General features: G+C 37.6%; 1 protein-coding gene across 2 annotated transcripts in view; it reads left to right on the top strand.

Annotated features, from left to right (window-relative positions):
* The first annotated feature begins 3,139 nt into the window (after window positions 1-3,139).
* Window positions 3,140-26,492, top strand: part of CCDC186 (coiled-coil domain containing 186) — a 52,007-nt gene continuing 28,654 nt past the window's right edge. The window contains exons 1-3 of one of the 2 annotated variants that reach the window (XM_019459490.2): window positions 3,140-3,325; window positions 13,035-13,727; window positions 20,050-20,176. In XM_019459490.2, coding sequence (XP_019315035.2) covers window positions 3,177-3,325; window positions 13,035-13,727; window positions 20,050-20,176 — 969 coding nt within the window. In that variant the 5' untranslated portion in view covers window positions 3,140-3,176. Of the gene's footprint in view, window positions 3,359-13,034; window positions 13,728-20,049; window positions 20,177-26,492 lie in introns of both variants that reach the window. The other variant, XM_019459492.2, reaches the window with a different exon arrangement.

Raw genomic sequence — 26,492 nt, 5'->3', positions numbered from 1 at the left:
ACCTCATTGAGTTTAGAATCCTGAATCTGCTTTACGGTTACATTAATCTTGCTTTATGATGGAATAAAACTGACATTGTGGAAAGACACAATTCATACATACCTTTATAACATGCTTGCGACATACCCCCCCTGACTGGTGGTGTTCCTCAGGTTTCTGTACTCTAAAGTTAACTTTTGTTTTCCCTCTCTTTGCATATTGTACACTTTGGAAGGAAGTCATTATACACCATCTACACCTAAGAAAGAGGAGTTATGCTTCCCCTCTTTAAGGACTCTCAGCACAGAGACCAATGTGGGACTCAATCCCACATATTGAGGGATCATGACTCAAGCTGAAAGCGAGAATCAGGCGCTTAATCTACTGAGCCACCCAGGTGGCCCACTAATAATTTCTTAATATCATAAAATTTGTATTTAAAATTTCCAGCGTCTCACATGATTTTTAATAATTATGTTCAAATCAGGTTCCAAACAAGATCCTCTATTTGTATTCAGTACTATACTTTAAAAAGATTTCCTTTTTTTTAAATTTAGTTTATTTTTTCTAACTTGTTTTGAGAGAGAAATAGCAAATGAGGGAAGGGCAGAGAGAGGAAGATAGACTCCTAAGCAGGTTCCATGCTATCAACGCAGAGCCCGACACAGGGCTGGAACTCATGAACCATGATACCATGCATGAACAGAGCCGAAGAGTTGGACGCCTAACCAACTGAGCCACCGAGGCACCCCAAAAGAGATTTCCTTTTAATGATTTTCTTGCAATTTATATATTGGAGTTATGGCAGGGGCATCTGGGTGGCTCCATCAGCTGAGCGTCTGACTTCAGCTCAAGTCATGATCTCACAGTTTGTGGGTTCAAGCCCTGTGTCTGGCTCTGTGCTAAACACTTGCTCAGAGCCTGGAGCCTGCTTTGGATTCTGTGTCTCCTTCTCTCTCTGCCCCTCCCCAGCTCACACTCTGTCTCACTCTGTCTCTCAAAAATAAATAAATGTAAAAACAAACAAACAAAAAATGAAGTAATGGGAGTTTTTCTTAGATTCAATTTTGAGCACATCTCCTCTGGTAAGAATACTTCACAGGTGGTATTGTGTTCCTCTATTGCATCACATCAGAAGACACTTCATTATCTAGTTGTGTCTCTTTGAGAAATACTAAAATTGACGTATCAGGTTCAAGTGTTGTCAGCCCCATCCATCTACTGTAAAGTTTTCCACTGGCTTTTCTTCTAATGATTTTAGACTCATTGATGATCGTTAACTAGGTCCATTATTTCATCAGGCCTAGAAAAATGGAAAAAATCTATCTTCTGCATTTATTATCCGTTATTCTGTGAAGAACTTTCCCACACTATTTGAGATTCAGTTTGTAACAGGAAAGTTAGGATGCTTGATTCTTTTATCAGTTTTCAGAATGTGATGATTCTTTGGCATCTTCCAAAGGTGACCAAATGATGTTTTAAAAAATCAACACACATTAATTTTGGACATAGTAGATGTATCAATCAGTTGCTGTTACCATTTTTGAATGCTTAATTGTCCTTTGACCAGCGTGCATACCTTTGAATGCCTACCCCGTCCCCGAGTCTTTGACACAACTCCTATTATCTTCACTTTCTTCTTTGCTTTCTGATACAACCAACATGTCTTAGACTTTATTGTACTTTTCCTGCCCCCGACTTAGAAACAGTCCTTGATATCCAAGAGGAGCCCAGGTGACTCTTGGTGGGAAATTATATTTACCAATGATGGAGAATAAGAGTGTGCATTGTGTTGATCGTTGTTTCAGGCCTTTTCAGTGGACAGACGTTTAATGAAAAAAAAATACCATGAGTTCATACTGATATTACCAAATTCAAATTTAGGTTTGCATAATTTTTACTTAATTTCTTTGACTATGTATTGCATTTCCTTTCTCCAATACTCAAAATCTTGGTTTCAAGAAATGTAATTACTTTAATGCTTACTATTAATATGTATATTTCAGAAATAATGATAGGAATGTTATTATTGACAATATGAGTTGTGAAAAAGGCCTAAATTTTTATTTTCTCTTGAAATAATATATCTCACTAGGAATGTTTGGTTGACTATTTTAAAGTTAAATCATTTCTTCACCGTTAAAACACTTTTAACTGCAGTGTGTTTCAGTGCACTATTTTCATTTAAGGAAGGAGGTGCTATTTCCTGTTGAAAAGGAAAGAGGAACAGAGTTACACAATGTTGAATTTTTTAGTGATTTCCACCCCCAGCAGTTAGTATCAAAGAAGCTTAACAGAACAGGAACAAGCTTTGCTTTACAAACTCTAACATCGACAACTTGTCACAATTAACTATTTTCACTCATAAATTGTGAATAAGGAGTCCTAAACCAAAGAACATCACTTCACTGGACAGTATAGGTTTGCAAAACCTCCACAAACTATTCACCTTACTTACCTGGACCTGTTTAAGCAACTGTATTCAATACACTTTTCCCCCCAATACACTTTTTGTTGCTAATATTTGAGCACCTCCCACATGTCATTCCCCACGCTGCATATAAGGACACCTGGCAGGCCGGATAGGACACTTCTTGCACTCAAGGCGGTCACAGCCTGGTGCCAGAGACGAACGCACCAACAGTTTATTATTAAACAATGGCAATGAGTGCCACCCTGTACACACGAACGCGGTGTTATGGAAACCCCCAGAATCTCTCCCACGGATGAATCGTCGTCGGGCAGGTAGGCTGCTCCTGCTGATTCCTCCTATGTCAGGTGCAAGGTTTGCGCATCAGAGCTGGGAAGTCACAATTTCGAATTCTCTTTTATTGCTTTATGCCCCTGACTAATATGAGAAGGGTCAAAAGGTGAGGTGAGCTTATATCCAATGAGCTCGTCCCACAGAAAGAAAGAGCAGGCTTGGGTCAGAAGTGGCGCGAGACACAGGACAGGACTAGCAGGATCGCTGGCTAGCCAAGTCAGTTGGGGCGTAGGTGCCCAGAGTCAGAGCGCCGGTCTCAGCGCTTCAAGTGCAGGAGGCGGTGCTGCCCTGGCCCCGCCCACTGCAGACAGGTTACACTGGCCCCGAGGTGCGTCGCGTCACACCGCCCGCGCCTCCCTGATTGGCTCCTCTAGACAGCCCCGCCCCCTCAGCTGTAGTGGGGCCGGCTTCAGCGTCGCCGCCATCTTTGTTGATGTGTCAGCTCCGCGGGGGCTTGAGGAAACCGAGAAGGAGGGAGCGCGGCGTCGGTGTTGTCCCTTTTCTCTGTCTCCTCGCACCTCATGGTCTGCCGGTCCCCACTATGGAGAAATTAGGTCCTGAGCCGGAGCTTCAGCGGCCTCGGTAGGGGTGCGGCCTGAGGCTCGGAGAAGTGGGGTGAGTGCTTGACGGGTCCCCGAAGCGGACCGGGAGTCGTGGTGGCGGCGCGGCGGGACTGCCCACCTCCCTCGCGGCTCTGCGGGGCCCGGGTCGGCCGTCCGCCTGGCCTCTCGGGGACAGTGGAGGCAGGCGAGCGCTAGGGGGACAGAGTTAGGAGTCCCTTCCTCTCCCTGCCTTCTTCCCTGGGTCCCGGGCCGACTTGGAGAGACGGCGGCCCAGAGACCGGTGGGGGTCCTGGGGCCGTGCCTCCTGAGTGGTGCCTGGAGAGCAGTCGAATTTGGGCCGATTGCCTGGTCTCCCAGGGCGAACTGCAGCTAAGCCCCACCTGCCTGACGATTTTTCATAGACTCAATCGCCTGTTTCTCTTTTCGTCTCCAAGTTGACTGTTTTATGTTTACTGTTGCGGCGACTTTTTACCGTCTTGTAAACACTTCCGTTACTATGATTTTAAGTAACTTAAGATTTCGGGGGATTTTGGATGTGAAAGATACTGTTCTTGGTTTTTATGTTGCCTTTCTTCCAAGGACATCCAAGGCGTTTGCTAAACCTTGGCTGGTAAGGATATTTCAGATTTGTGTTTATCAAACTTGTAACACGGGAAAGGCTCTTCTACATGTTTCCTTAGTACCAAGCCTAGGGGACAGCGCAGGTGTAATTAATGCTTAGCTGTAGCAATTTAACAGCTGTAGCTAACATTCACATCTTGGTTTTGTTTAAAGAGACCTGGATTTGGAGTCGGAGCATCAGGATTAGAATCTGCCCCTTTCACTTGTTAGTCTTGTTACCTGTGGGAATTAGTTTAGTAAAAATAATGGCATACGGTACCAAGGCATTTGACAGTTTTCTCCGTGTGTGTGTGTGTTTGATGTTCCCTTGATGCCTAGTGTTTTTACTTCTTTCAAAATGATAGGCTGGAAGTTTTTGTAGGAAAAGTATGCAGCAAATCGGTGCAACAGTATTTCAAGAGCTGTGCTGGTAATCATTAAAAAAAGACCAAGTGTATAGGTATGCTAATTGTGGGTGTAGCCTTACCAACGACAGGCTACACCTTCGTATTAGCCGGAGTTGATCTTGTGGGAAAAATTAAGGTTCAAGAGACATTGATAGTGAAACTGAACTATCTCCTTGTTAATAAAGTATACTATTCTCTGTACACCTGCTTTTCAACTCTTTGTTCATCATTACAGAAATAGAAAAGGGTGATGATTGGCCTCGTTTTTTTTTCTTTCCTTTTTGGTCTTTTTATTTTAAATTCAGTGAAATTACTGAGTAATTCACAAATCTTACAAAGAATTAAAACTCCTTTTTACAGTGTAATAGGCCAACATATAAATACTGAAGAATCTACCTGGAAATGCCTGGCTTGTGCCTATATTCTTGTTTTTCCCTGGAAATGCATGGATTATGTTTCTGTTGATATTATTAATTTTTGAAACCTTGTCAAATTCAGAATACCAGCATATAAACCTCGAGATTACTTTAAACAGTGGAGGTTCAGAGAATGTCATTGGTGTTTCAGAGTTTTAACCACTAACATGAAGGGAGTAGTGTAGCCCAGTAGCTACTCTTAACCTTTTAGGTCCTTCACCCATAAATGCAAGACTGGGCCTTTAGTGCTATTCGATGACAGCATTCCTGATGGCAGTTGCTTAGGACACTTTTTACAGCTACGTGCTGACATCTCAAAGTAAAGGTAACTGTACTGTATATTCAGTCTTTACGAAGAGATAATAGGTGGAAGCGGCCTTATTTAGAGATTTAGAAAAATCATCTTTCCCTTTGAAGAATGACTAATCTGCTTTAGTTTTCCAAAATCTTCTAACAGGTTCATGTTAAAGGAAGAATCCTTGGTCTCAAGTTTTGTTTTGTTTTTTTCTTTCAGTAAAACTTGGATTTTTCTTTTATCCCTTATCTCTAGCTTTAAATAATAAAGCTAAATTTTGCATTTCTCAACAACATTCATTGGGGTTAGGATATTGCAATGTTACATTTAGTATTCATTTCAGGGCAGCACTAGGAGCATTGATAATTTGATTTTGAAATCATTTGTAATCTCATGATTTCAGACTTCTTTGAACTTATTTATTACCTACTGAGATTTTAAAAATCTATTTGGGCTGAGGTGCCTGCGTGGCTCAGTCGGTTAAGCATCTGCTCAGGTCACAATCTCACGGTTTGTGAATTCGAGTCTTGCCCCGAGATCTGTGCTGACAGCTCAGAGCTGGAGCTTGCTTTGGATTCTGTGTTTCCGTCTCTCTCTGTCTCTCCCCCAGATTGTTGTCTCTGTCAAAAGTAAATAAATAAACATTTAAAAAAATATTTAGGCTAAAAAGTAAACAAAAGGAATAATATTGGGATGGAGGGGCAATAGATACAAAGTATCAATTAAACCTGGCAAAGGAAAATACTGATTGGATTGTGAGTATATTTGTCATTAGGGCACATGAATTGGTAATCTACTATAGGGATGATTATGTAGTTAGTATTAATGAATAATTTTTTTAGTGAACTATATCATACCATGTTAACTGAGCCCAGGCCAAAGGTGGTTTCAAAATTTAAACATTAACCAGAACGACTTAATATAAGGCAGACTTACCACTTACTTTTAACTTTATTGGTCGTCTTTTTTGAAGAAGGAACTATATAGGTCAGTCATTTTTCTTCCCCCCACCCTTCTTTTAATTTTCAGATTTGGAAAAAATTAGCTGAAAACTTTTTAGCCTTTCTGAGACTCAGTAAAGTTTAAATAGCTCTCTACAGATAGCTTCAAACTAAGATTTCTATATTAAAAACTTTCTGCTTTAAAATTTATTATTAGAGTTACATAAAATTGTATGGGTCTAAGATACTAAACTGATAATATAACATATGACTTAATAACGTGATAGATTTTTTTAAAATTTTTTTTAACGTTTATTTATTTTATTTTTGAGACAGAGACAAAGCATGAATGGGGGAGGGTCAGAGAGAGAGGGAGACACAGAATCTGAAACAGGCTCCAGGCTCTGAGTTGTCAGCACAGAGCCCGACGTGGGGCTCAAACTCACGGACTGCGAGATCATGACCTGAGCCGAAGTCGGACGCTTAACCGACTGAGCCACCCAGGCGCCCCGAATAACGTGATAGATTATATGGTTACTTAACCTCTTTTTCCTGGAATCTTGATGGATCATAATTTCTCTTTCTCCTGTTATCCTGTCACAGGGTTTGGTATTATTTGGGGGGACTCTTGCTGCATCTATTGCCCTGAGTCTGTCCTAATGTTTTCTTTTGTGATATAATGCACATGACCCTAAAATTTGCTCTGCCCTGAGTCTTGGGTGCAAAGCTAAACAAACCCCACAAGGATACTGACCTTGGCTTCATACTCTTCAAGCTGTAGACTTAAGGCAACTTTAAAAATATTGTGCTATGTTTCACATAAAGGAAACTCGAAGTTTCCTTTATTAAAGTTAAATTTTTACTTACAAGTTTAACTAGAATGTGAGTACTGGGGGTGCCTGGGTGGTTCAGTTTACGTGTCTGACTTAAGCTCAGGTCATGATCTCGCAGTTCGTGAGTTCAAGCCCCGTGTCTGGCTCTGTGCTGCCAGTTCAGACCCTGGAGCCTGCCTCAGATTCTGTGTCTCCCTCTCTGTCTCTGCCCCATCCCCTGCTTGCACTCTGTCTCTCTCTCATTCAAAAATAAACATTAAAAAAAAATTAAAAGAATGTGACTACTGTACAAAATATTTCTCCTTTTTGATAGAACTTATCTAGAGTTCTTTGAAATATCTTAGTTTCTAATCTTTTTTTGTTTTTAATCTTTTAAAAGTAGAATTTGATTTGCCTTCTGTGAACTTCAGTGTCTGATATTTTCATCATGTGAAAAAAGGTTTTCATGTTTTTTACACACGTTCCTTTCTGTCCTGTTAGTTTATTCTGTGTTTAAAAACTTTATCCAGGAAAGTGTTTGTATTTTAAAGGTAACATCCATCAAAAACCAGTTACTTGGGTTACTTGAGGATTGTGATCAGATTATGTTGGACTATGGATGCATCTTTGATGTTATTTATTGCTTCTGATTTTAATTGACTTATCAGAACCTTCTTAGAACTGGTCATATAAGTTATTTTGTTCATGGTGCTTTCAATGTGTATTTAGGAAATATGTGAAAAACCTTTCAATGTACTTTGCCTTCAAAGGACAGTAAACCATTATATTTAAGAATAGGAGTGCTCTCACAGACTCAACTTGCTTGTCTTAGTGGATGTTATCTAAGAAATATACAGCTAGTATTACTTGAGACTCAAATGGTATAGTTTGTAATTTAAAACTGTGTAGTTTGTTGTAAATATTTATGCTGAACTGAGCCAGATTTTTCTGTTGAATTTAAAACACTTATGCATATCTTCTATAGCTTCTGAGGGAACACTGACAGATGTTCATATTAAAATGCTATAAACAAAAAGAGTAAAAGATTTAACACGGAGCTTTTATATATATTGGTCCACTATACCAAAATGTAAATTCCCTAAGGGATGGATGTTTTCTTCACTGCCACGTACTCAACACAGAACAGTATGTGCACATAATGCATGCTCAGTCGGTACGTACCTGGTGAATGAATTAATAGTTTGGAAATGTATTTGTGACTTGGTACTTTTGTATGAGGCTTGTTTGATAACCTATTACCAAATATATGTGGATTGGATTCATTTGTTTTTGCGTTATATTGAGTAGGCTTAAGTTTTTTTTTTATTGTTTATATTGCTAATTACTAAGAAAACAAGTACTAGTACTAAAAGTTCTTAAAGACAGTGTTTTTATTTTATTTGTAAGGCTCTTATATGGAAGTAATTTTGTAGAAATGAGAGGTTTTTTTTCATTAAAAAAATAAAACAGGGACACCTGGGTGGCTCAGTCAGTTGGGCATCTGACTTCAGCTCAGGTCATGATCTCACAGTTCATGAGTTTGAGCCCCGCGTCAGGCTCTGTGCTGTCAGCTCAGAGCCTGGGGCCTGCTTCAGATTCTGTGTCTCCCTCTCTCTCTGGCCCTCCCTCACTTGCACTCCGTCTCTCAAAAATGAATAAGTGTTAATAAGTCAATAAAACAAAGGTAGATAATGGTTGGCTTTAAGGCAAATAAAAAATGTTTCTTGACCAGTTGCCTACAGCTGATGAGCTCCAGTAAGAGCGAAACCAATTCTCACTCCTGAAACAATATTGAAGTGTGAATTGGTCCTGTAGTACTGTGTCAGAAACAGAACCAACTCTGGGCAGGGGAAGCTTCAACTGAGGAATTTTGTGACTGCTAAGGTTTAAATACAGCATTTTCCCCTAATGAGTAAGAGTTGCTAAAAAGTCAGATAACCTGTGTTATTTTGAACTCAAAAAAAGGAATAGATACTGTAATTGTAATCACTGTATCTTTATATGTGAGTGTAGATTAGATTTGTACGAGCACTTCTTAATTAAAACAATTTTGTAAACCTGTTGTCTAACTGCTCTTAGGCTATTGGATCCTCAGTAATTTCAATGACAATTCCCCTATCCCCAAAGAAAAAACTTGGACGGCAACCACACTGGCCTACATCTGTGTTGCCAACTGGAGGCCCGCAAGAGGACTCAGCTGACTGGTCCCTCTCCCCCCCCAGTTATCTGGTTCATTGTGGACATAATCAAGCTCATTGTACATAATCTTGTACAGTTACTTAATCTTTGGTTGATGGCTTTATTACATATATACACATAGATTTTTCTCAACATCTCTCCTTTTGTTGTGCAAGTAGTATTCATTTGAGCATCCGAAAACTAAGTTTGCAAACTAAGTGGTTACCAGATGTCAATTTATGTGAAAGGTCAGGGGCATATGGTGAGCAACAATATAGAAAGTACTTGTCTTTTGAGGTTAAACTAAGCTTCCTTTAATTTATGGAAGGGTAATATGTAAAACAGTCTAAGCTGAGGTAATCATAAAAACAGACTTATTTTTTTTCACTTAGATAAATATTGAGAGTGAGACAATATTCTGCGCTGTTCGTATAATATTACAAGTCTCAGATCATTGTATAAACTCAGTGGGTCCCACCCTCATTGAGAACTGAACAACATTTAACATTTGCAAGAATAAATGTAAATATAGTAAAGAGTGTACGTTAGATTATTCATTATTACCCTTATTATATTGCTTGGGATTTAAGAAGTTTGATTCACTTCAGAGTGAGGTTCCTCCTTGAAAGTACAAAGCTCATTTAAAAAGCTAAAGACTGTCCAGAAATGTCATTAGGAAGGCAGGGACTGTGTGCTTGGTGAGTATATACAAATGCAGCGTGTTTGCATTTACACGAGAGATTATTTCTGTCCTTACAATGAGAGAAAATTTGGAGGAAGATGTGGATTTAGAATTGGTCCTTTAAATGTAGTTAGACTCCGAATAGACTCGTGGCAAAGCCATGGAAATGTTAATGTGTAGGTTGAAGGAATCTTGAGTAGTCTGGTCAGGGTGGTGGATTATAGTGAGGTCCTAGGATTTTAGGAATGTGTTGAGAGATAAGATTGGACAAGTAGTGTGACTGGTTTACTGAGGAGGAATCACATTCTGAGGTATAAACATGGTTTTAGTTTTTATTCTCAGCTCCGTAATCATCCTCTGTAAAACACCCCCATCCTTTTTACTTCCCTCTGAAGTACAGTCCCTTGTATGGGTTTGATGTTGTATCTTTCTGCCACTTTTCATTATCAGAGAAAACTTATTCCAGAAATTAAGATAGGTTTCAATTACTTAAGAAACAAAACAAGCCACAAAAAACATTACAAACTCCTTATTCTACCTGAAGAAAGGATAAAGGTGTTAAGTTTCCAGCTGCTTGAATTAAAGAAGAGGTAATTTGACTCTAAAATATGTTCCCTCTTTTTTTTCTCTAGCTAGCCCTCTTGTAGTTGGCCGAAGACCAGCCAGTGGAGGCAGAATTCTTATTATAGGAACCTCCAAAGAGGAAAGAGATATCCCTGGTCTTAATCTGGTTCATCTGGTTGCATTTGGTGGTCGTCTCTGTGGAGGTTATGATATGTGTGGATCTTCTAGGGTCAGTGTTGTAGCTCCCTGGTCCCTTCTGCCATCGAGGGCCGGCTCCCTTCACAGGGCAGCTCCTGTTCCCTTTTGGCAGAGCTGTTGTAGTACGTGCTTCAACCCCTTTTCTGGATTGGGTGATACTTGACCTAGTGCGGTCTCAAGTCACTTGCACTTTTTATTAAGCTCTTTATTTTTTTACTTGGAGTTGCAGGGAAGACAATAGGAATGGAGTAAGACTGAGAAATCAACATTTCAAGTGTTAAGGTATGAAGTGATTACACCTGAATTGGGTTGCAGGTAGGGGACAGTGGCAGCAGAAAGGAAGGTATAATTGGAGGAGACATGAAGTTGGTAAAAGAATATGAGAGCAAAGGAAGGGAAGGAGTCATGACTAAGAAAAATGATACCATTGACAAATCGAAAGGATTAGCTGGGAGTGCTCAATTATAGGAGCTACAATTTTGATTGGAGATTTTTAAACCGTTTTCAGTTTGAGGCTGTGGTGGAATATCCATTTGAAATGCCTACATTCAGAGGGAGATTTTAATACCGGTACAGAGATAGAGTGAAGGCAAACAGGAATTCATTATCTGTAACTCAAGAATACTGGACTGAAAGTAACTAATGTGGATATATCTGCTAGGAGTTGTTGGTTCAAATTTTCAAAGTGGATGAATTCTAGGAGGGAAAAAAGGGTGAAGACTGAACCCAGGAGAATATGAAAGCTGGATAAAAGGATACTCAGTATTTGCTTAGTGCTTTTCTCTTGACAAAGCATGGCACACGTTCTCTAATGATAAAACTTCTTACTTGCTCTGTGCTGGAGAGTCACAATGCCTTTGTGTTACTTAACTCATTTAAGTAGATTCTTTATCTGTTACCTGTTATTTTGGTCAGCTCTGAGTTCACCTTCAGTTGCTGTAACATTGGTTATGATGATTAAAACCACTTCATTAGTTTTTAGATTGATTTCTAAATTAATACTTCAAATTCAGCAGCAACACATTCACAAGTTATATCTCACAGTGACTTACTTTAGGGAGAACTATACAGGTGGTTAATGCCCCTGTGTGAGAATTATTTTGTCTTAGGTTTTAGAATACAGCATGCTTATGAGGCCTTTATAACTTACTGCATTAATTTGTATTGTGTAAACCAAGCCTTTAATACAAGTGTGGGCTTTGTCTTCGTTATAATATATATGCAGCAAGAAAATGATAATTTCTATTTGGTGCTTTGGAAATATGTTATTTCCAAAATAGGTAATGTGTAGGATTAAGGCCAGTGTCTGTGATAGTTGATGCCTCAAAGGGCAGTCTAAACTAAAAAAACAGGGTACTTAACAAACTGGTCCTCTTTTCTTAGAATTATTCTTCCCCATTTTCTACACTCCTAGAAGAATGTTCCTCAAATACAGTACTAGTTTTATTAGATCACTTCTGTACTTTAATGCAATACTCGAGAATCTACTGTGTGCTAGAAACTATAGTATAATCAAGTATACAAGTCCATCATGATTTATGGTGTCATAAAATTTATTCCTGCATATCATTCCCAGGTTCCACCTGACAGTCTCTTATCATTTTTCAGAATCCCTGACCAATGCTTCCATCACAGACCAACATGAATATATATCTTTCTGTTATTCAAAAATTTTATATTTTTGTTTTCCATAAATACACCTTCCATCTGGAATTCTTTCTTTCCTAGTTTGTGTCAAAACTATGATCTGTCCCCTTTTTTATCCAACCTTATATGACACTGGTAGCTCATCTACTCTATACATGCTTTGTTGATGTGTGACGAAAAGAAGTTGATGGTTCTTTTTCATCAAGATTGCTAAAATATTTTATATTTATCTGTCGTAGGATAATTTTTGAAGTTGACTAATTTTCAGAAAATAGCTAAAATAGTAACCCTCATAAACAGCATAAAAATGTATTCTAGTTGTTGAATTCGTTTCTTTTATGACCCAGGCAGTGCATATGGGCTCCATTTGAGTTGCATTGAGCATTGTTTATTCTTGATGAGAATGTTTGAAAATCACCATGGTACTTCCTGGATTTTTGCCTGGATGAAAAACAAATTCCCACCAGGGATCTTTAATATCCAGCTTTAGGAGCCTGGGCTATAGATAGAGTTTTCCTTGTCAGTAAATTGTTATCATCGTTAGTGTGAGTTGTTTTATAATTTTTCTCTTCTAGTGAAATATTCCTTCAATATTTTCTGATAGATTCTTGAGAGTGTCTTTTGCCTCTCATGGAACTGAAGGAATTCTAAACAATTCAGTTGAATTCTAACAATTTAAACTTGTATATTTTATACCCAACATCTCATAGAGGTGATTAAGGAATGCAAACTGCACCTGAAGTGAAGTTGTGTGACTGAATTAAAGGAGGAAAGGAGAGTAAGATTTGTAGCACCCTCCTGGTTGTGGCACACTTGGATTGCCTATCTTACTTGTTGTGGGGTTTTTTTCCCCCCTTTCAAAGAGTTATTACTGGTAAATTTGTGGCCTTAATTATTTCGTATCATGGAGTATATGCAAATACATATGAGGTCATGGTTTACAAAACTTTTTAAATTTTTTACAATTTTGATGTTTTCGCTTTTTTAGATGTAAAACGAAGACCAGGAACAGATTTGAAGCAGTGCAGAGTGAAGTGGTGCCAGTCAGCATGTCAGAGGCAGAGCACATAGCCTCCATTTCCTCTGATAAAAATATCGGGAAAACATTTGAATTAAAGGAAGACTCCTGCAACTTGTTGTCTGGTGATGACAGCAGCAGCTTAGAAAATGAGTCTACGCTGCCATCATTAAACTTTGATAAAACTTTATGTCAGCCTAATGAACACAATCAGATTGAAGCCCAGGAAAACTATATTCAGGATCATGGTGGAGGTGAGGATTCTTGTGCTAAAACAGACATATGCCCAGAAAATTCTGAACAACTAGCTAATTTTCCTGGTGGAGGTTTTACAGAGCAAGCTTCGAAAACAAATGAAACTGAGCAGACAGTGACACAGATATTGGCGGAATTGAGGTCATCTACATTTACAGAAGCAGCAAATCAAAAGACTTATTCAGAAAGTCCTTACGATACAGACTGCACCAAGAAACTTATTTCAAAAATAAAGAATGTTTCGGCGTCAGAGGATTTGTTGGAAGAAATAGAATCTGAGCTTTTATCTACAGAGTTTGCAGAAGAACACCGAGTTCCAAATGGAATGAATAAGGGAGAACATGCATTAGTTATGTTTGAAAAATGTGTGCAGGAGAAGTATTTACAACAGGAGCACACCATAAAGAAGTAAGGTTTTAACATTTTCGTGCCCCCCCCCCAACCCCCCCCCAACGGTTAGGATTAAAGATTGAATTCTTTAAAGGAAAGTATCATCTTGGAATTCCATAATAGTCATGCACGTTGCAGTTCATCAACAAATATGTGCTGAATAATTGAGCAAACGTCAAGTTTGTCTAGTTACTTAATATACGCCTAAAGGAATAAATATTAATGTGAATTCATTAAAGATCTAGAAATATTTATAAAGACAAGTTTTTCAGTTTTGAAAGAATGTAGAGCATAATATTGTTAAAACTATGAGAAATTCAAAAGGAAACGAAGTCATGCAATTAAAAAAGATTTTCTTAAAATTCCCATCGTAAATCCATTGGTTTTAAAAATTAAAATTTAGAGAATTGGTTAGTTATCAGTAATTAAGAACATAGTTATTTTTAGACTTCTCTTGGATTGATAGAGTTAATTTCTATTTTAATGATGGTTTAATTTTATTTCATCTTAATATTGTCCTGTATTTTTATTCTAGATTTTTTAATTTAAGTGATGCAAATGTTTAGACAGTCTTTTATAACCTTTAAGAAAGGAAACCTTCTTAACCTTCACTAAAATACAGACCGATTCTCTTTTTTTAAAATGATACTTAAAAAAAATTTGGAATGGGAGATACATATGTAAAGAAAGGAGTGGAGCAGTCTATATACTAGAGGAGGGTGACAGAAAAAAATATAATCCAAATATTGCTAGATAGGTAACTGGCTTTTAATGATCTCTTGCTTCCAGTGTTTACTCTTCTAGATTTTTTTTTTTTTTAAAGTTTATTTATGTTGAGGGAAAGAGAGGGAGGAGGAGCAGAGAGAAAGGGAGAGTGAGAATCCCAAGCAGGCTCTGCCCTGGGGCTTGATCCCACACTCATGAGATCATGACCTGAGCCACCCAGATGCCCCTCTTCTAGATTTTCTTCCTCAGTGGATCAGTCTTCCCCAAACCAGCTTACCCTTCTTTGGTTTATCCAGTGAACTCGAATCTCTGAACCATCCAAAGCCTTTCTTTTTTTCTATTTTCAATTTTTATTTTAGATTGTGACAAAATACACATAAGATTTCCCATCTTAAATATTTGTTTTAAACGTTTATTTTGAGAGACAAAGGGAGTGTGCACGAGTGGGGGAGGAGCAGAGAAAAAGAGGGAGAGAAAGAATCGCAGGCAGGCTCTGCACTGTCAACACAGAACCCAACGCGGGGGCTCCATCTCCTAAACCATGAGATCATGACCTGAGCTGAAATCAAGAGTCAGATGCTCAACTGACTGAGCCACCCAGGCATCCCCATCTTAACTATTTTTAAGCATACAGTTCAGTAGTGTTAGGTTTATTGTTGTGCAACGAGTCTCCATAGCTTTTTCATCTTTCAAATGTGAAACCCATACCCAAATGTGAAAAGCATACCCATTCAACAACTCCCTATTCTCCTGCCCTCAGCCCCTGACAACCACTGTTCTGTTTCTAAAATTTATCCGTGATACTTTATATAAAGTGAAATCATAGTATTTGTCTGTTTGCAGTTGGCTTATTTCACTTAGCGGGTGTCCTCAAGGGTCATCCGTATTGTAGCATCTGTCAGAAATGCCTTCCTTTTTATGGGTGAATATTTTATGTATATACCATATTTTGCTTATCCATTCGTCTGTCAGTGGACATTTGGGTTGCTTCCACATTTTGGCTATTGTGAATAATAGTACTGTGAACATGAGTGTACAAATTCTTCTTGAGACTCAAGTCTTCTCTTAAAAAAAAAAAATTTTTTTTTTTTTAACGTTTATTCATTTTTTGAGAGACAGAGAGGGACAGAGTGGGAGCAGGGGAGGGGCAAAGAGAGAGGGAGACACAGAATTTGAAGCAGGCTCCAGGCTCTGAGCTGTCAGCCCAGAGCCTGATGTGGGGCTCGAGCTCACGAACTGCAAGATCATGACCTGAGCTGAAGTTGGACACTTAACCAACTGAGCCACCCAGGTACCCCGAAACTCAAGTTTCTTCTTAATACTACCCTAAAACTGGGGCGCCTGGGTGGCCCAGTCAGTTAAGTGTTCAACTCTTGATTTCGGCTCAGGTCATGATGTCATGGTTCGAGAGATTAAGCCCTGTGTGAGGCTCTGTGCTGACAGCACGGAGCCTGCTTGGGATTCTCTTTCTCTCTCTCTCTCTGGCCCTTTCGTACTGTTTCTCTCTCTCAAAATAAATAAACTTAAAAATACTACCCTTGGGGTGCCTGGGTATGGCTGCTTCTCATATCCTTACTGGATTGCTGCTGTTATGAATAAACTATATGCTTTTGTGCTTAGACCTTCAGTGCTTTTACCATTGTTAATTTTTAGGGTAACTTCCTTATTTTCCTTTTGTACTGTTCTTTCAGACCCTTTTTATTTTTTTAATTTTATTTTTTATTTTAAAAAATTTACATCCAGATTAGTTAGCATATCATGCAACAATGATTGCAGGAGTAGATTCCTTAGAACCCCTTACCCATTTAGCCCATCCCCCCTCCCACAACCCCTCCGGTAACCCTCAGTTTGTTCTCCATATTTATGAGTCTCTTCTGTTTTGTCCCCCTCCCTGTTTTTATATTCTTTTTGTTTCCCTTCCCTTATGTTCATCTGTTTTGTCTCTTAAAGTCCTCATATGAGTGAAGTCATACGATTTTTGTCTTTCTCTGACTAATTTCACTTAGCATTATACCCTCCACTTCCATCCACATAGTTGCAAATGGCAAGATTTCACTCTTTTTGATTGCCAAGTAATACTCCATTGTATATACATACCACATCTTCTTTATCCATTCATCCATCGATGGACATTTGGGCTCTTTCCATACTTTGGCTGTTGATAGTGCTGTTATAAACATGGGGGTGCATGTGTCCCTTCAAAACAGCACACCTGGATCCCTTGGATAAATGCCTAGTAGTGCAATTTCAGATCCTTTTTTTGAGATTGTCTCTGATGTGTCTTCCCACTTTGCTCAGATCTGGACTCTTCACTTTAATGCCCCTCTTGTAAATTGTGAGGTGTTGTACATTAAATAATAATAACAGCAAATACTTACACGCTGTTGATTATATGCCTGGCACTTACATATATTAACTCATGGAATCACAGTTCTCTGTTGTATGAACTATTATTCCCATTTTTCAGATGAGGTACCCAAAGCACAGAGAGATTAAGTCAAGGTCACGTGCTAGTAGATGCCAGAGTTAAAATCTGAGCCTAGTTACTTTGGCTTCAGAAGATTTTTTTAATGTGGTTATCTGAAATGAACTAGTTGTATTAAATTTATCTAAAAATATTAGGAATACAGTAGAAAATTCTTTTTGCCCCATCCTGTCTGAATAGTGGCCGCGTGGTAGACTGGGCTAAGCACAGTTGTGGTCAGAGGCCTGCTGTTGGAGAGTCCCCCTTCCACCTGCAAACTCTGTTTTGTGGTTCATATCAACCTTTCTGAACCAAACATTTTTCATGTCTGTGAGGGGGATGACATCTGATGGAATTGTTTGTACACGTTAAGACATTTAAAAATACTAGATATTATTTTTAACTAAGCTCATCTTTTGTTATACACATAATATTTTTTTATTTTATTTTATTTTTTTTAACATTTATTTAGTTTTGAGCGAGGGACAGAGCGTGAGTGGGGTCGGGGCAGAGAGAGAGAGGGAGACACAGAATTTGAAGCAGGCTCTGGGCTCTGAGCTGTCCACACACAGCCCGATGCGGGTCTTGAACTCATGAACCACGAGATCGTGACCTGAGCCGAAGTCGGACGCTTAACCAACTGAGCCACCCAGGCACCCCTCACATGATATTTTAAATTCCAAAGAAAATGCTTTGTAACTCGGCTTAGCTCTAGAACAACTATTTTTTTTTTTCTTTCGCCTTCATTTAATATTCTGTAAAGAAAATTACTTTTCAGTTCCTTTGGTTTAAATTTTCCTGAATCAATCTATTTCCAAATGTCTTTGTTTACACATCCTTGTCTCTATTTTCTAACATCAGTATATTGTCCAAGGTCCCAACCAGAATTCTTAGGAACAGTTGTGCATCGGATGTGACAATTGGAGGGTTTGCTGCTCTTCACTTCTGCCTCGGTAAATTGTTTACTTGTGAACTATAGCCAGGATTCTTGTGTTGCAGGTAGTTTTCTGCAACAACTTGAATGTGTACCTAAACAAATAAATAATCGAAGTTAAACCACTGTGCTAAAAAGGCTTGGATAAACTTGCATGCTACATTCTTTTCCTTCCCAAACATTTGTGTGACTTGCTTCCTCACTGTATACCCGTGCTCTTCAGAGAGGCCTACCCTGCCTTATCTAAAATCGCTGCTCGAGTTGCTCTCTACCCTCATGCCCTCCTTTACTTTTCTTAAGAGGACGGGATCACTTCCTGACATTTTATTGTATGTTGTTTATTTTCATTTTCTCCCTTCGAATGTAAACACCATGAGGGTGGAGATAGTTTGCTGACATACTTGTAGCACATAGAACGGTATAGGGGGGCTCCTGGGTGGCTCAGTTAAGTGTCTGACTCTTGGTTTCAGCTCAGGTCACAATCTCACGGTTTGTGCATTCAACCCCCATATAGGGCTCTGTGCTGACAATGTGGATCCTGCTTGGGATTCTCTCTCCCTCCCCCCCCACCGGCCCCCCTTGCTTGCTCTCTCAAAGTAAATAAATAAACTTAAAAAAAAAAAAATAGTATAGGTACATAGTAGGTACCCAGTAAGCATTTGTTGAGTAAATGAGCAAACTTCAAAGTAGGAGAAAGGCTTGGGCTGTGGAATTAGACCTGTAGCCAAATCTCAGTTCAACCACATACTAGTTATATGACCTGGAACAAGTGCTAGGCTTCAGGTTTTTATTTTTTTGTTTTTTTCCATAAGACATAATAATTTCACAGACTTAATAATTTCATAATCCTGAACATTAAATGAAATAATGCACTTAAAAATTAACTTAGTAATTGAGTAGTCAATGTTAAGTAATAGCTGTTGCTACTCTAGGGGCACCTCAGTGGCTCAGTTAAACGTATGACTCCTGATTTCAGCTCGAGTCATGGTCTCATGATTTGTGAGTTCGAACCCCTTATGGGGGCTTGAGATTCTCTCCTTCTCTCTGCCCCTCCCCTGCTCACGGTCTCTCTCTTAAAACTTTAAAAAAAACTTTGAGGGTGGGAGGGAGGGGAGGGTGGGTGATGGGTATTGAGGAGGGCACCTTTTGGGATGAGCACTGGGTGTTGTATGGAAACCAATTTGACAATACTTCATATATTGAAAAAAAAATAAAAAAATAAAAAAAACTTTGAAAAAATCTAAAATATTAGCTCTTAACTTCCTTAGAGGTCTTATTTTATAGTTCTGAGTTTGCAAGTTTTTGTTTATATTTTTCTAGGGGACTCAGTGAAATTTCTGCTTCAACTTTTGTATTTTGTTTTACATATTTTTTATTTTATTTTTAAAATTTTTTTATTAAAAAAATTATTTTAATGTTTATTTATTTTTGAAGGAGAGAGAGACAGAGTGTGAGTGAGGGAGGGGCAGAGAGGGAGAGGGAGACATGGAATCTGAGGCAGGTTCCAGGCTCTGAGCTGTCAGCACAGAGCCTGACGCGGGGCTGGAACTCACTGCCAGATCATGACCTGAGCCAAAGTCGGACGCTTAACCGACTGAGCCACCCAGGCTCCCCTATTTTATATATTTTTAATTTTATTTCAACTTCTTCTGTAACTATTACTAGAATATCACTGAAATATTCTTAAAATAAAAAGCAAGATTTTTCACCCTCAGCATTGTGGACATCTGGGGACAGATCATTCTCTGTTGGTGGTGGGGCTGTACTGCATTATAAAATGTTTAGCAGCATCCTTGATCTCCACCCGAAATAATCCAGTAGCAACCCCCCACCCCTGATGGGGTGACCAAAAATGTCTCCAGGCAAATGTCTGGAAGGGCTTTGCCCTCAATTATGAACCACTGATCTGGAGGAGTTCAAATACTGAAGGGATGAAGTGCATATTTGAGATACCCAAAGAAGTAAACTTAAAAGAATTTGGTTTTCTTTATAGGACTATATTTTCACTTGATTTGAAATATACAAATTTCTAGCAAGAAGGTAATAGCCTGACCTCTAGAGAATTTTTTTTTTTTTTAAGTATAATGTATCATTATGAAAGGATTACTTAGGAATGTTGATGTATTTATCATAAGTACCTGTAATCTGCAGATAGATTCTATTTCACATCTCCAGTTTTAATTATGCTTTACTTATACCACCCTTTTTATATTTAGGTTAATTAAAGAAAATAAGAAGCATCAGGAGCTCATCTTAGACATTTGTTCAGAAAAAGACAATTTAAGAGAAGAATTAAAAAAAAGAACAGAAACAGAGAAGCAGCATATGAACACAATTAAACAGGTAAAAAGACAAAAATCTTTAAAGACTATACTTCAATTTATAAAGTAAATACATTCCTGAAAATTTGCGTATAAATTGAAGTTCTTTAAGCTAAATTGTATTTTAAATGCAGAGGATTGATTGGTATATAAAGCATTCTTTTTTATGAAGTGGAAATTATAGCCTGATTTTTTTTCCCTTATGTAAATTTAAATTCTTACGAGACATGTGAGTGTATTCTATATATAATAGAGATCAGAGGAAAAAAGGATTCAATTTGGTAGTAAGAAAGACTATTACCAATTAAGGGTGGAAGTAATATATACCTTAATGTTAGTATGTGGCATTAGAATATTTTTAAGCTTATAGTTTAAGATGATTCCATTCTCAGTATTATTGTGAACTATACTGTGAAGATTGGCTCTCCTGCTTCAGATTTTATCTGGCTAGCTAGCTTCTCCAGTTTGTCTTTCCTCTTTTTCTTTCCTTTAAAAATTTTTTTTAATGATCTCTGATGCATGGATTAGCAAATTGAATATTCAGACTAGTAGCAAAGCTGAGCTGCTCTTTATCTTTCTGAGCTGCTTTTTTCTTCCCCCCCCCCCGTGGACAGGATTAGAAGCATTTTAGCCTTAAAAGTCTTCCCTTTTGTCTCATCCTTCACCAAAAACTATATAATAAAAATAATAGTAAACAATTCATAATAATAAAAAATTAAACCAAGCTTCATTTGCTTATGTTTTGGTATACTTAGTGCATTATTACAAAGTGATTGTATTTGTACATTTTACTTATTTAATCATTATTTTTATATGCTTTAGAGCTACACCACATGTAAACCAAACTTAGAATTTTAAAGTACGAGGGAGTCTTAATAAAGGGCTGAAGCCACATGTTGGTAGGCAGGTCACTGCTTATGACCAGAAACTTCAGATTGAATAGATGGGAGAGGACCAGAGTTGTTCATTTCATGAACTTGTTATTAGCCACATATAGCCACTGAGCACTTGAAAGATAGCTAGTCCAAATTAAGAAATGCTATAAGGTAAAACAGACACTTAATTTTGAAGACTCAGTATAAAAAAGAAGTAAAATCTCTCAACTTTCCATGTTGATTATGTGTCAAAGTGGTAATACTTTGGATACATTAAGTTTAATATTTCAGTTTTTGCTTTTTAAAAATGTGTCTACTAGAAAATATAAATTATACTATGGCTTGTATTCTATTGGACAGTGTCACTCTAGGTAATTTTGTCATAAGGAAAATTAGTGCACGTGTTCCATAAGCTAACATTTAGGGATTTTTTTCAACAGCTTTTTTGAGATATAGTTTACATACCATACAATTCACCCACTTCAGATGTACAGTTTAATGGTTTTTAGTTGTACATCTTTTACCACTACAGTAAACTATTTTATCACCTCCCAAAGAAACCCCATACCCATTAGTAGTCACTCTTTATTTCCCTCTGAACCCCTTCTTTCCCCGAGCCCTAGGGAACAACAACCTACTTTCTATGTGTTTATCTCTTCTGCGAGTTTCATATATATGGAGGGATGTAACATGTGGCTTTTGTGTCTGACTTCTTTCAGCATGTTTTCAAGGTTTCATCCAAGTTGTAGCATGTATCAGTTCTTCATTTCTCTTAATGGCTGAATAATATTCCATTGCATAGATATATAGCATTTTGTTTGTCCTTTTATCAGCTGATGGATATTTGAGTTGTTTCTACTATTTGGATGTTAAGATAATGCTGCTATGAACATTCATGTACAAGTTTTTATGTGATCAGTTATATGCTTTCATTTCCCTTGGCTGTATACTTGGGAGTGGAATTGTTGGGTCATATGATAATTCTATATTTAAGTTTTTGAGGAGCTGCCAGACTGTTTTCCAATGTGGCTGCACTATTTTGCATTCCTACCTGCAGTGTATGAGAGTTCACTTTCTCCACATTCTTGCCAATGCTTGTTGTTACTGGACTTTTTGTTTTGTTTTTGTTTATTTAATGTTTGTTTATTTTGAGAGAGAGAGAAAGAGCATGAGCCAGGGAAGGGGCAGAGAGAGAATCCCAAGCAGGCTCCTGCTGTCAGCACAGAACCCAACACTTGGCTGGATTTCATGACCATGAGATCATGACCTAAGACAAAATCAAAAGTCTGACCCTTAACTGATTGAGCCACCCAGGCACCCCTGGACTTCTTAATTATAGCCATCCTAATAGGTGTGAAGCAGTATCTCATTGTGGTTTTGATTTGCATTTCCTTAATGACCAAGGAAGTTGAACATCTTGTATATTTCTGGAGAAATACCTATTTAAATTCTCTGCCCATTAAGAAAGATTTTTTTTAGTTGTCAAGTTGTAATAGTTCTTTTATATTCTGAATAATAAACCTATATCAGATATATGGCTTATAAATATTTTCTCCCATTCTTTGAATTGTGTTTTCGCTTTTTTTTTTTCTTTTAAGATCTTAATTTTTTTAAGTAATCTCTACACCCAGTGTGGGACCCAAACTCACAATTCTGAGATTGAGAGTCATATGCTCCTCTGACTGAACTAGCCAGGTGCCCCTTTTTTTCACTTTTCTTGATAGTATACTTGAAACACAAAAGCTTTCAAATTTGATGATGTCCAATTTATCTTTTTTTGTGTATGCGTGTGCATTTGGTGTCATATGCAAGATTCCATTGCCAAATCCAAGATCGTGAAGATTTACCCCTATGTTTTCCCTTAAGGGTTTTATAATTTGGCTTTTATATTTAAGTTTTAATTCATTTTGGGGCACCTGGGTGGCTCAGTCGATTAAGTGTCCGACTTCAGCTCAAGTTATGATCTCGCGGTTCGTGGGTTGAAGCCCCGCATTGGGCTCCGTGCTGAACACTTGCTCAGAGCCTGGAGCCTGCTTCAGATTCTGTGTCTCCTTCTCTCTCTGCCCCTCCCCAGCTTGCACTCTCACTCTCTCAAAAATAAATAAATGTAAAAAAAAAAATTAATAAAGGTTTTCATTTTGAGTTAGTTTTTGTGCATAGTATCACATAAGGGTTCAGCTTCATTCTTTGTGGCTATTCCATCGTCTCAGAATCATCCCTTGAAAAGACTGTTCTTTGTTCTTCCTCCATTGAATAGTTTTGGCATCTTTGTTGAAGATTGTTTGATATATGGGTTTATTTCTCGACCCTTAATTCTGTTTCATTGATCTCTTTGTCTTTTGTTCCAGTAGTACCAACACTACCTTGGTTACTGTTATTTTGTAGTAAATTTTAAAATGGAGAAATGTGAGTTCTTAAACTTTGTTCTTTTTCTTTCTTTCTTTAAAGTTTATTTATTTATTTTGAGAGAGTGCCAGCAGGGGAGGGGCAAAGAGAGAGAAAGAGAGATCCCAAGCAGACTCCACACTGTCAGCACACGGCTGGACAGGGGCTCAATCCCACGACTGCAAGTTCACAACCTGAATGGATATCAAGAGTTGGACATTTAACAACTGACCCATCCAAGAACCCCTGTTCTTCTTTTTCAAGATTGTTTGGCTGTTTTTAATTCCTTAACATTTCCATATGAATTTTACTCTCATGTCGTCAATTTCTACAGTGAAGCCAAGTGGGCTTCTGATAGAAATTGCCTTGGATCTGTAGATTCATTTGGGGTGTTTTACCATCTTAACAATAGTAGGTCTTCTACTTACATGGATGTCTTTCCATTTATTTAGATCTTTAATTTCTTTAAACAGTGTTTTGTAGTTTTCGGAGTGTAAGTTTGTACTTTCATTAAATTTGTTCCTGGAGTATTTATTCTTTCTGATGCTATTGTAGATGAAATTATTTCCTTAATTTCATTTTCAGGTTGTTAATTACAACTGTACAGAAGCATTTAATTTTTGTATATTATGTCCTGTAACCTGCCGAGTTCATTATTCTAGAAGGTTTTTTGGTGAATTTCTTAGGATTTTTTGAATATAAGATCATGTCATCTGCAAATAGAGAGTTTTACTTAATCCTTTCCAATCTGAGTAGCTTTTATTTCTTACCTAATTGCCCTCCCTGCCTAGACCTTCTAATATGGTATTGAATAGAAGTAGCAAGAATGAATATCCTTCTCTTGTTCCTGATCTTAGGGAGAAAGCTTTCAGCCTTTCACCATTAAGTACAAAGCTAGCTGTGGGTTTTTAACAGATGCTCTTTATCAGGTTGAAGAAGTACCTTTTTATTCCTACTTTGTTTAGTGTTTTGTGTTGTTGTTTTTTATTTTGCTCAGTGTTTTTTTTGTCATGAACGAGTATTGAATTTTATCAAATGCTTTTTGTGTATTTATTGAAGTGATCATGTGTTTTTGTTCTATTGATATGGTACATTACATTAGTTGATATCTGGGTGTATAATGCCAGCCTTGCATTACTAGGATAAATCCCTCTGGGCCATAGTGTATAATTTTTTTTGTATATTACAGAATTGGTTTGCTAGTATTATATTTTCCATTGACTGAGGATTTTGGTACCTACAGTGATAAGAGATACTGGTCTTATAGCCCTTTTTCTTGTGATTTCTCTGGTTTTGGTGTCAGAGTAGTACTGACCTTATAGAATGAGTGTTTCTCATTCCTTATAGAATGGAAGTGTTTCTTCTGTTTTGGGGAAGAGTTTGTGAATAATTGGTATTCCTTAAATGTTTGGTAGAATTTATCTGTGTAGTCTCCTGGGCTTGGATATTTCTTAGTGGGCAGTTTTTTTTTTTTGTTTTTTTTTGTTTTTTTTGTTTTTTTTGTTTTTTTTACTAATTCAGTCTCTACTTATTATAGGTCTCTTCAGATTTTGTTTTTTTTTTCTTAAGCCAGTTTTGGTAGTTTGTGGCTTTCTAAGAATTGTCCATTTATTTCATCTAAGTTAAATTGGCCATAGTATTCATTCATACTGTTTTATTTCTGTTACTTCTGTAAGATCTGTGTGCCCCTCTTTCATTTCCATTTGAGAAGACCCCCGCCCCCCACCAGCTTCTTTTTGGTCAGTCTCCCTAAAGGTTTGTCAATTTTGTTAATCTTTTCAAAGAACCATTTTGTTGAATTTTCAGTTTTTCTATTTTCTATTTCATTAATTTTCATTCTAATATTTATTTCTTTCCTATTGCTGGCTTTATTTAGGTTTCGTTTCCTTTTCTTTTTCCAGTGTCTTAAGATAGAAATTTAGATTATTATTTAGGATCTTCTTTTTTATTTTAATTTAATTTAATTTAATTTAATTTTAACGTTTATTTTTGAGAGAGAGAACATGTGTGCACGCAGGGGAGGGGCAGAGAGAGGGGAAGACTGAGAATCCCAAACAGGCTGTGCGCTGTCAGCGGAGAGCCTGGTACAGGGCTTGATCACACGAACTGCGAGACCATGACCTGAGCTGAAATCAAGAGTTAGACGCTTAACAGACTGATCCACCCAGGCGCCTCTTTTATTTTTTTAAGATTTTATTTTTAAGTAATCTCTACACCCATCGTGGGGCTCAGACACACAACCCCTTGATCAAGAGTTGCACACTTTACTGACTAAACCAGCCAGGCGCCCTGAGATCTTTCTTTTTTATTAATAGGGGTGTTTATAGCTATAATCTTCCCTCTAAAGACTGCTTTAGATACAACCCTTAAGTTTTGGTATGTTGTGTCTTTATTTTCATTCACCACCTTGTATTTTCTAATTTTCCTTATGATTTCTTCCATTAGTTATTGAGGTGTTAATTTCTACATATTTGTGATTTTCTCAGATTACTTGGCTGTTATTGACTCTAGTTTCATTCCATTCTGGTTGAAGAACATGCTTTATATGATTTCAGTCTTTTACGTTTATAGAGGTTTGTTTTATGACCTGGCATATGTTCAGTCCTGGAGAAAGTTCCATGCATACTTGATGAGCATGTGTATTCTTCTCTGGTTGGGTGGAATGTTGTATAGATGTGTTAGATCCAGTTGTTCTATAATTTTGCTCAAGTCTCCTATTTCCTTGTGAATCTTCTGTGTACTTCTGTCCATTATTGAAGTATTGAAGTTTCCAACTATTGCCTTCTTCATTTCTGTCAGTTTTTGGTTCATGTATTTTGGTGCTATGTTATTAGGTACATATATACTTAGAATTATTATAGATTGACCATTTAACCATCATGAAATATTCCTCTTTATCTCTGGTAACGTTTGTTTTTTTTTTTAGTTTATTTTGCATCTTAGTATAGCCACTCCTCTTATGGTTGTTTGCAAGCTGTATCTTTTTACATCCTTTTCTTTTAGTCTGAATCTTTGAATTTAAAATCCCTCTTATAGATAGCATATTGTTGGATCTTGTTTTTTTATTCCAGTGTGATA

Source organism: Panthera pardus, unplaced genomic scaffold (assembly GCF_024362965.1).
Source record: "Panthera pardus isolate Hobbes unplaced genomic scaffold, ASM2436296v1 HiC_scaffold_22, whole genome shotgun sequence".
NCBI classification, from domain to species: Eukaryota; Metazoa; Chordata; class Mammalia; order Carnivora; family Felidae; genus Panthera; species Panthera pardus.
Note: the sequence above shows the minus strand (reverse complement) of the source record. Positions and strands in the feature narration are given on the sequence as shown.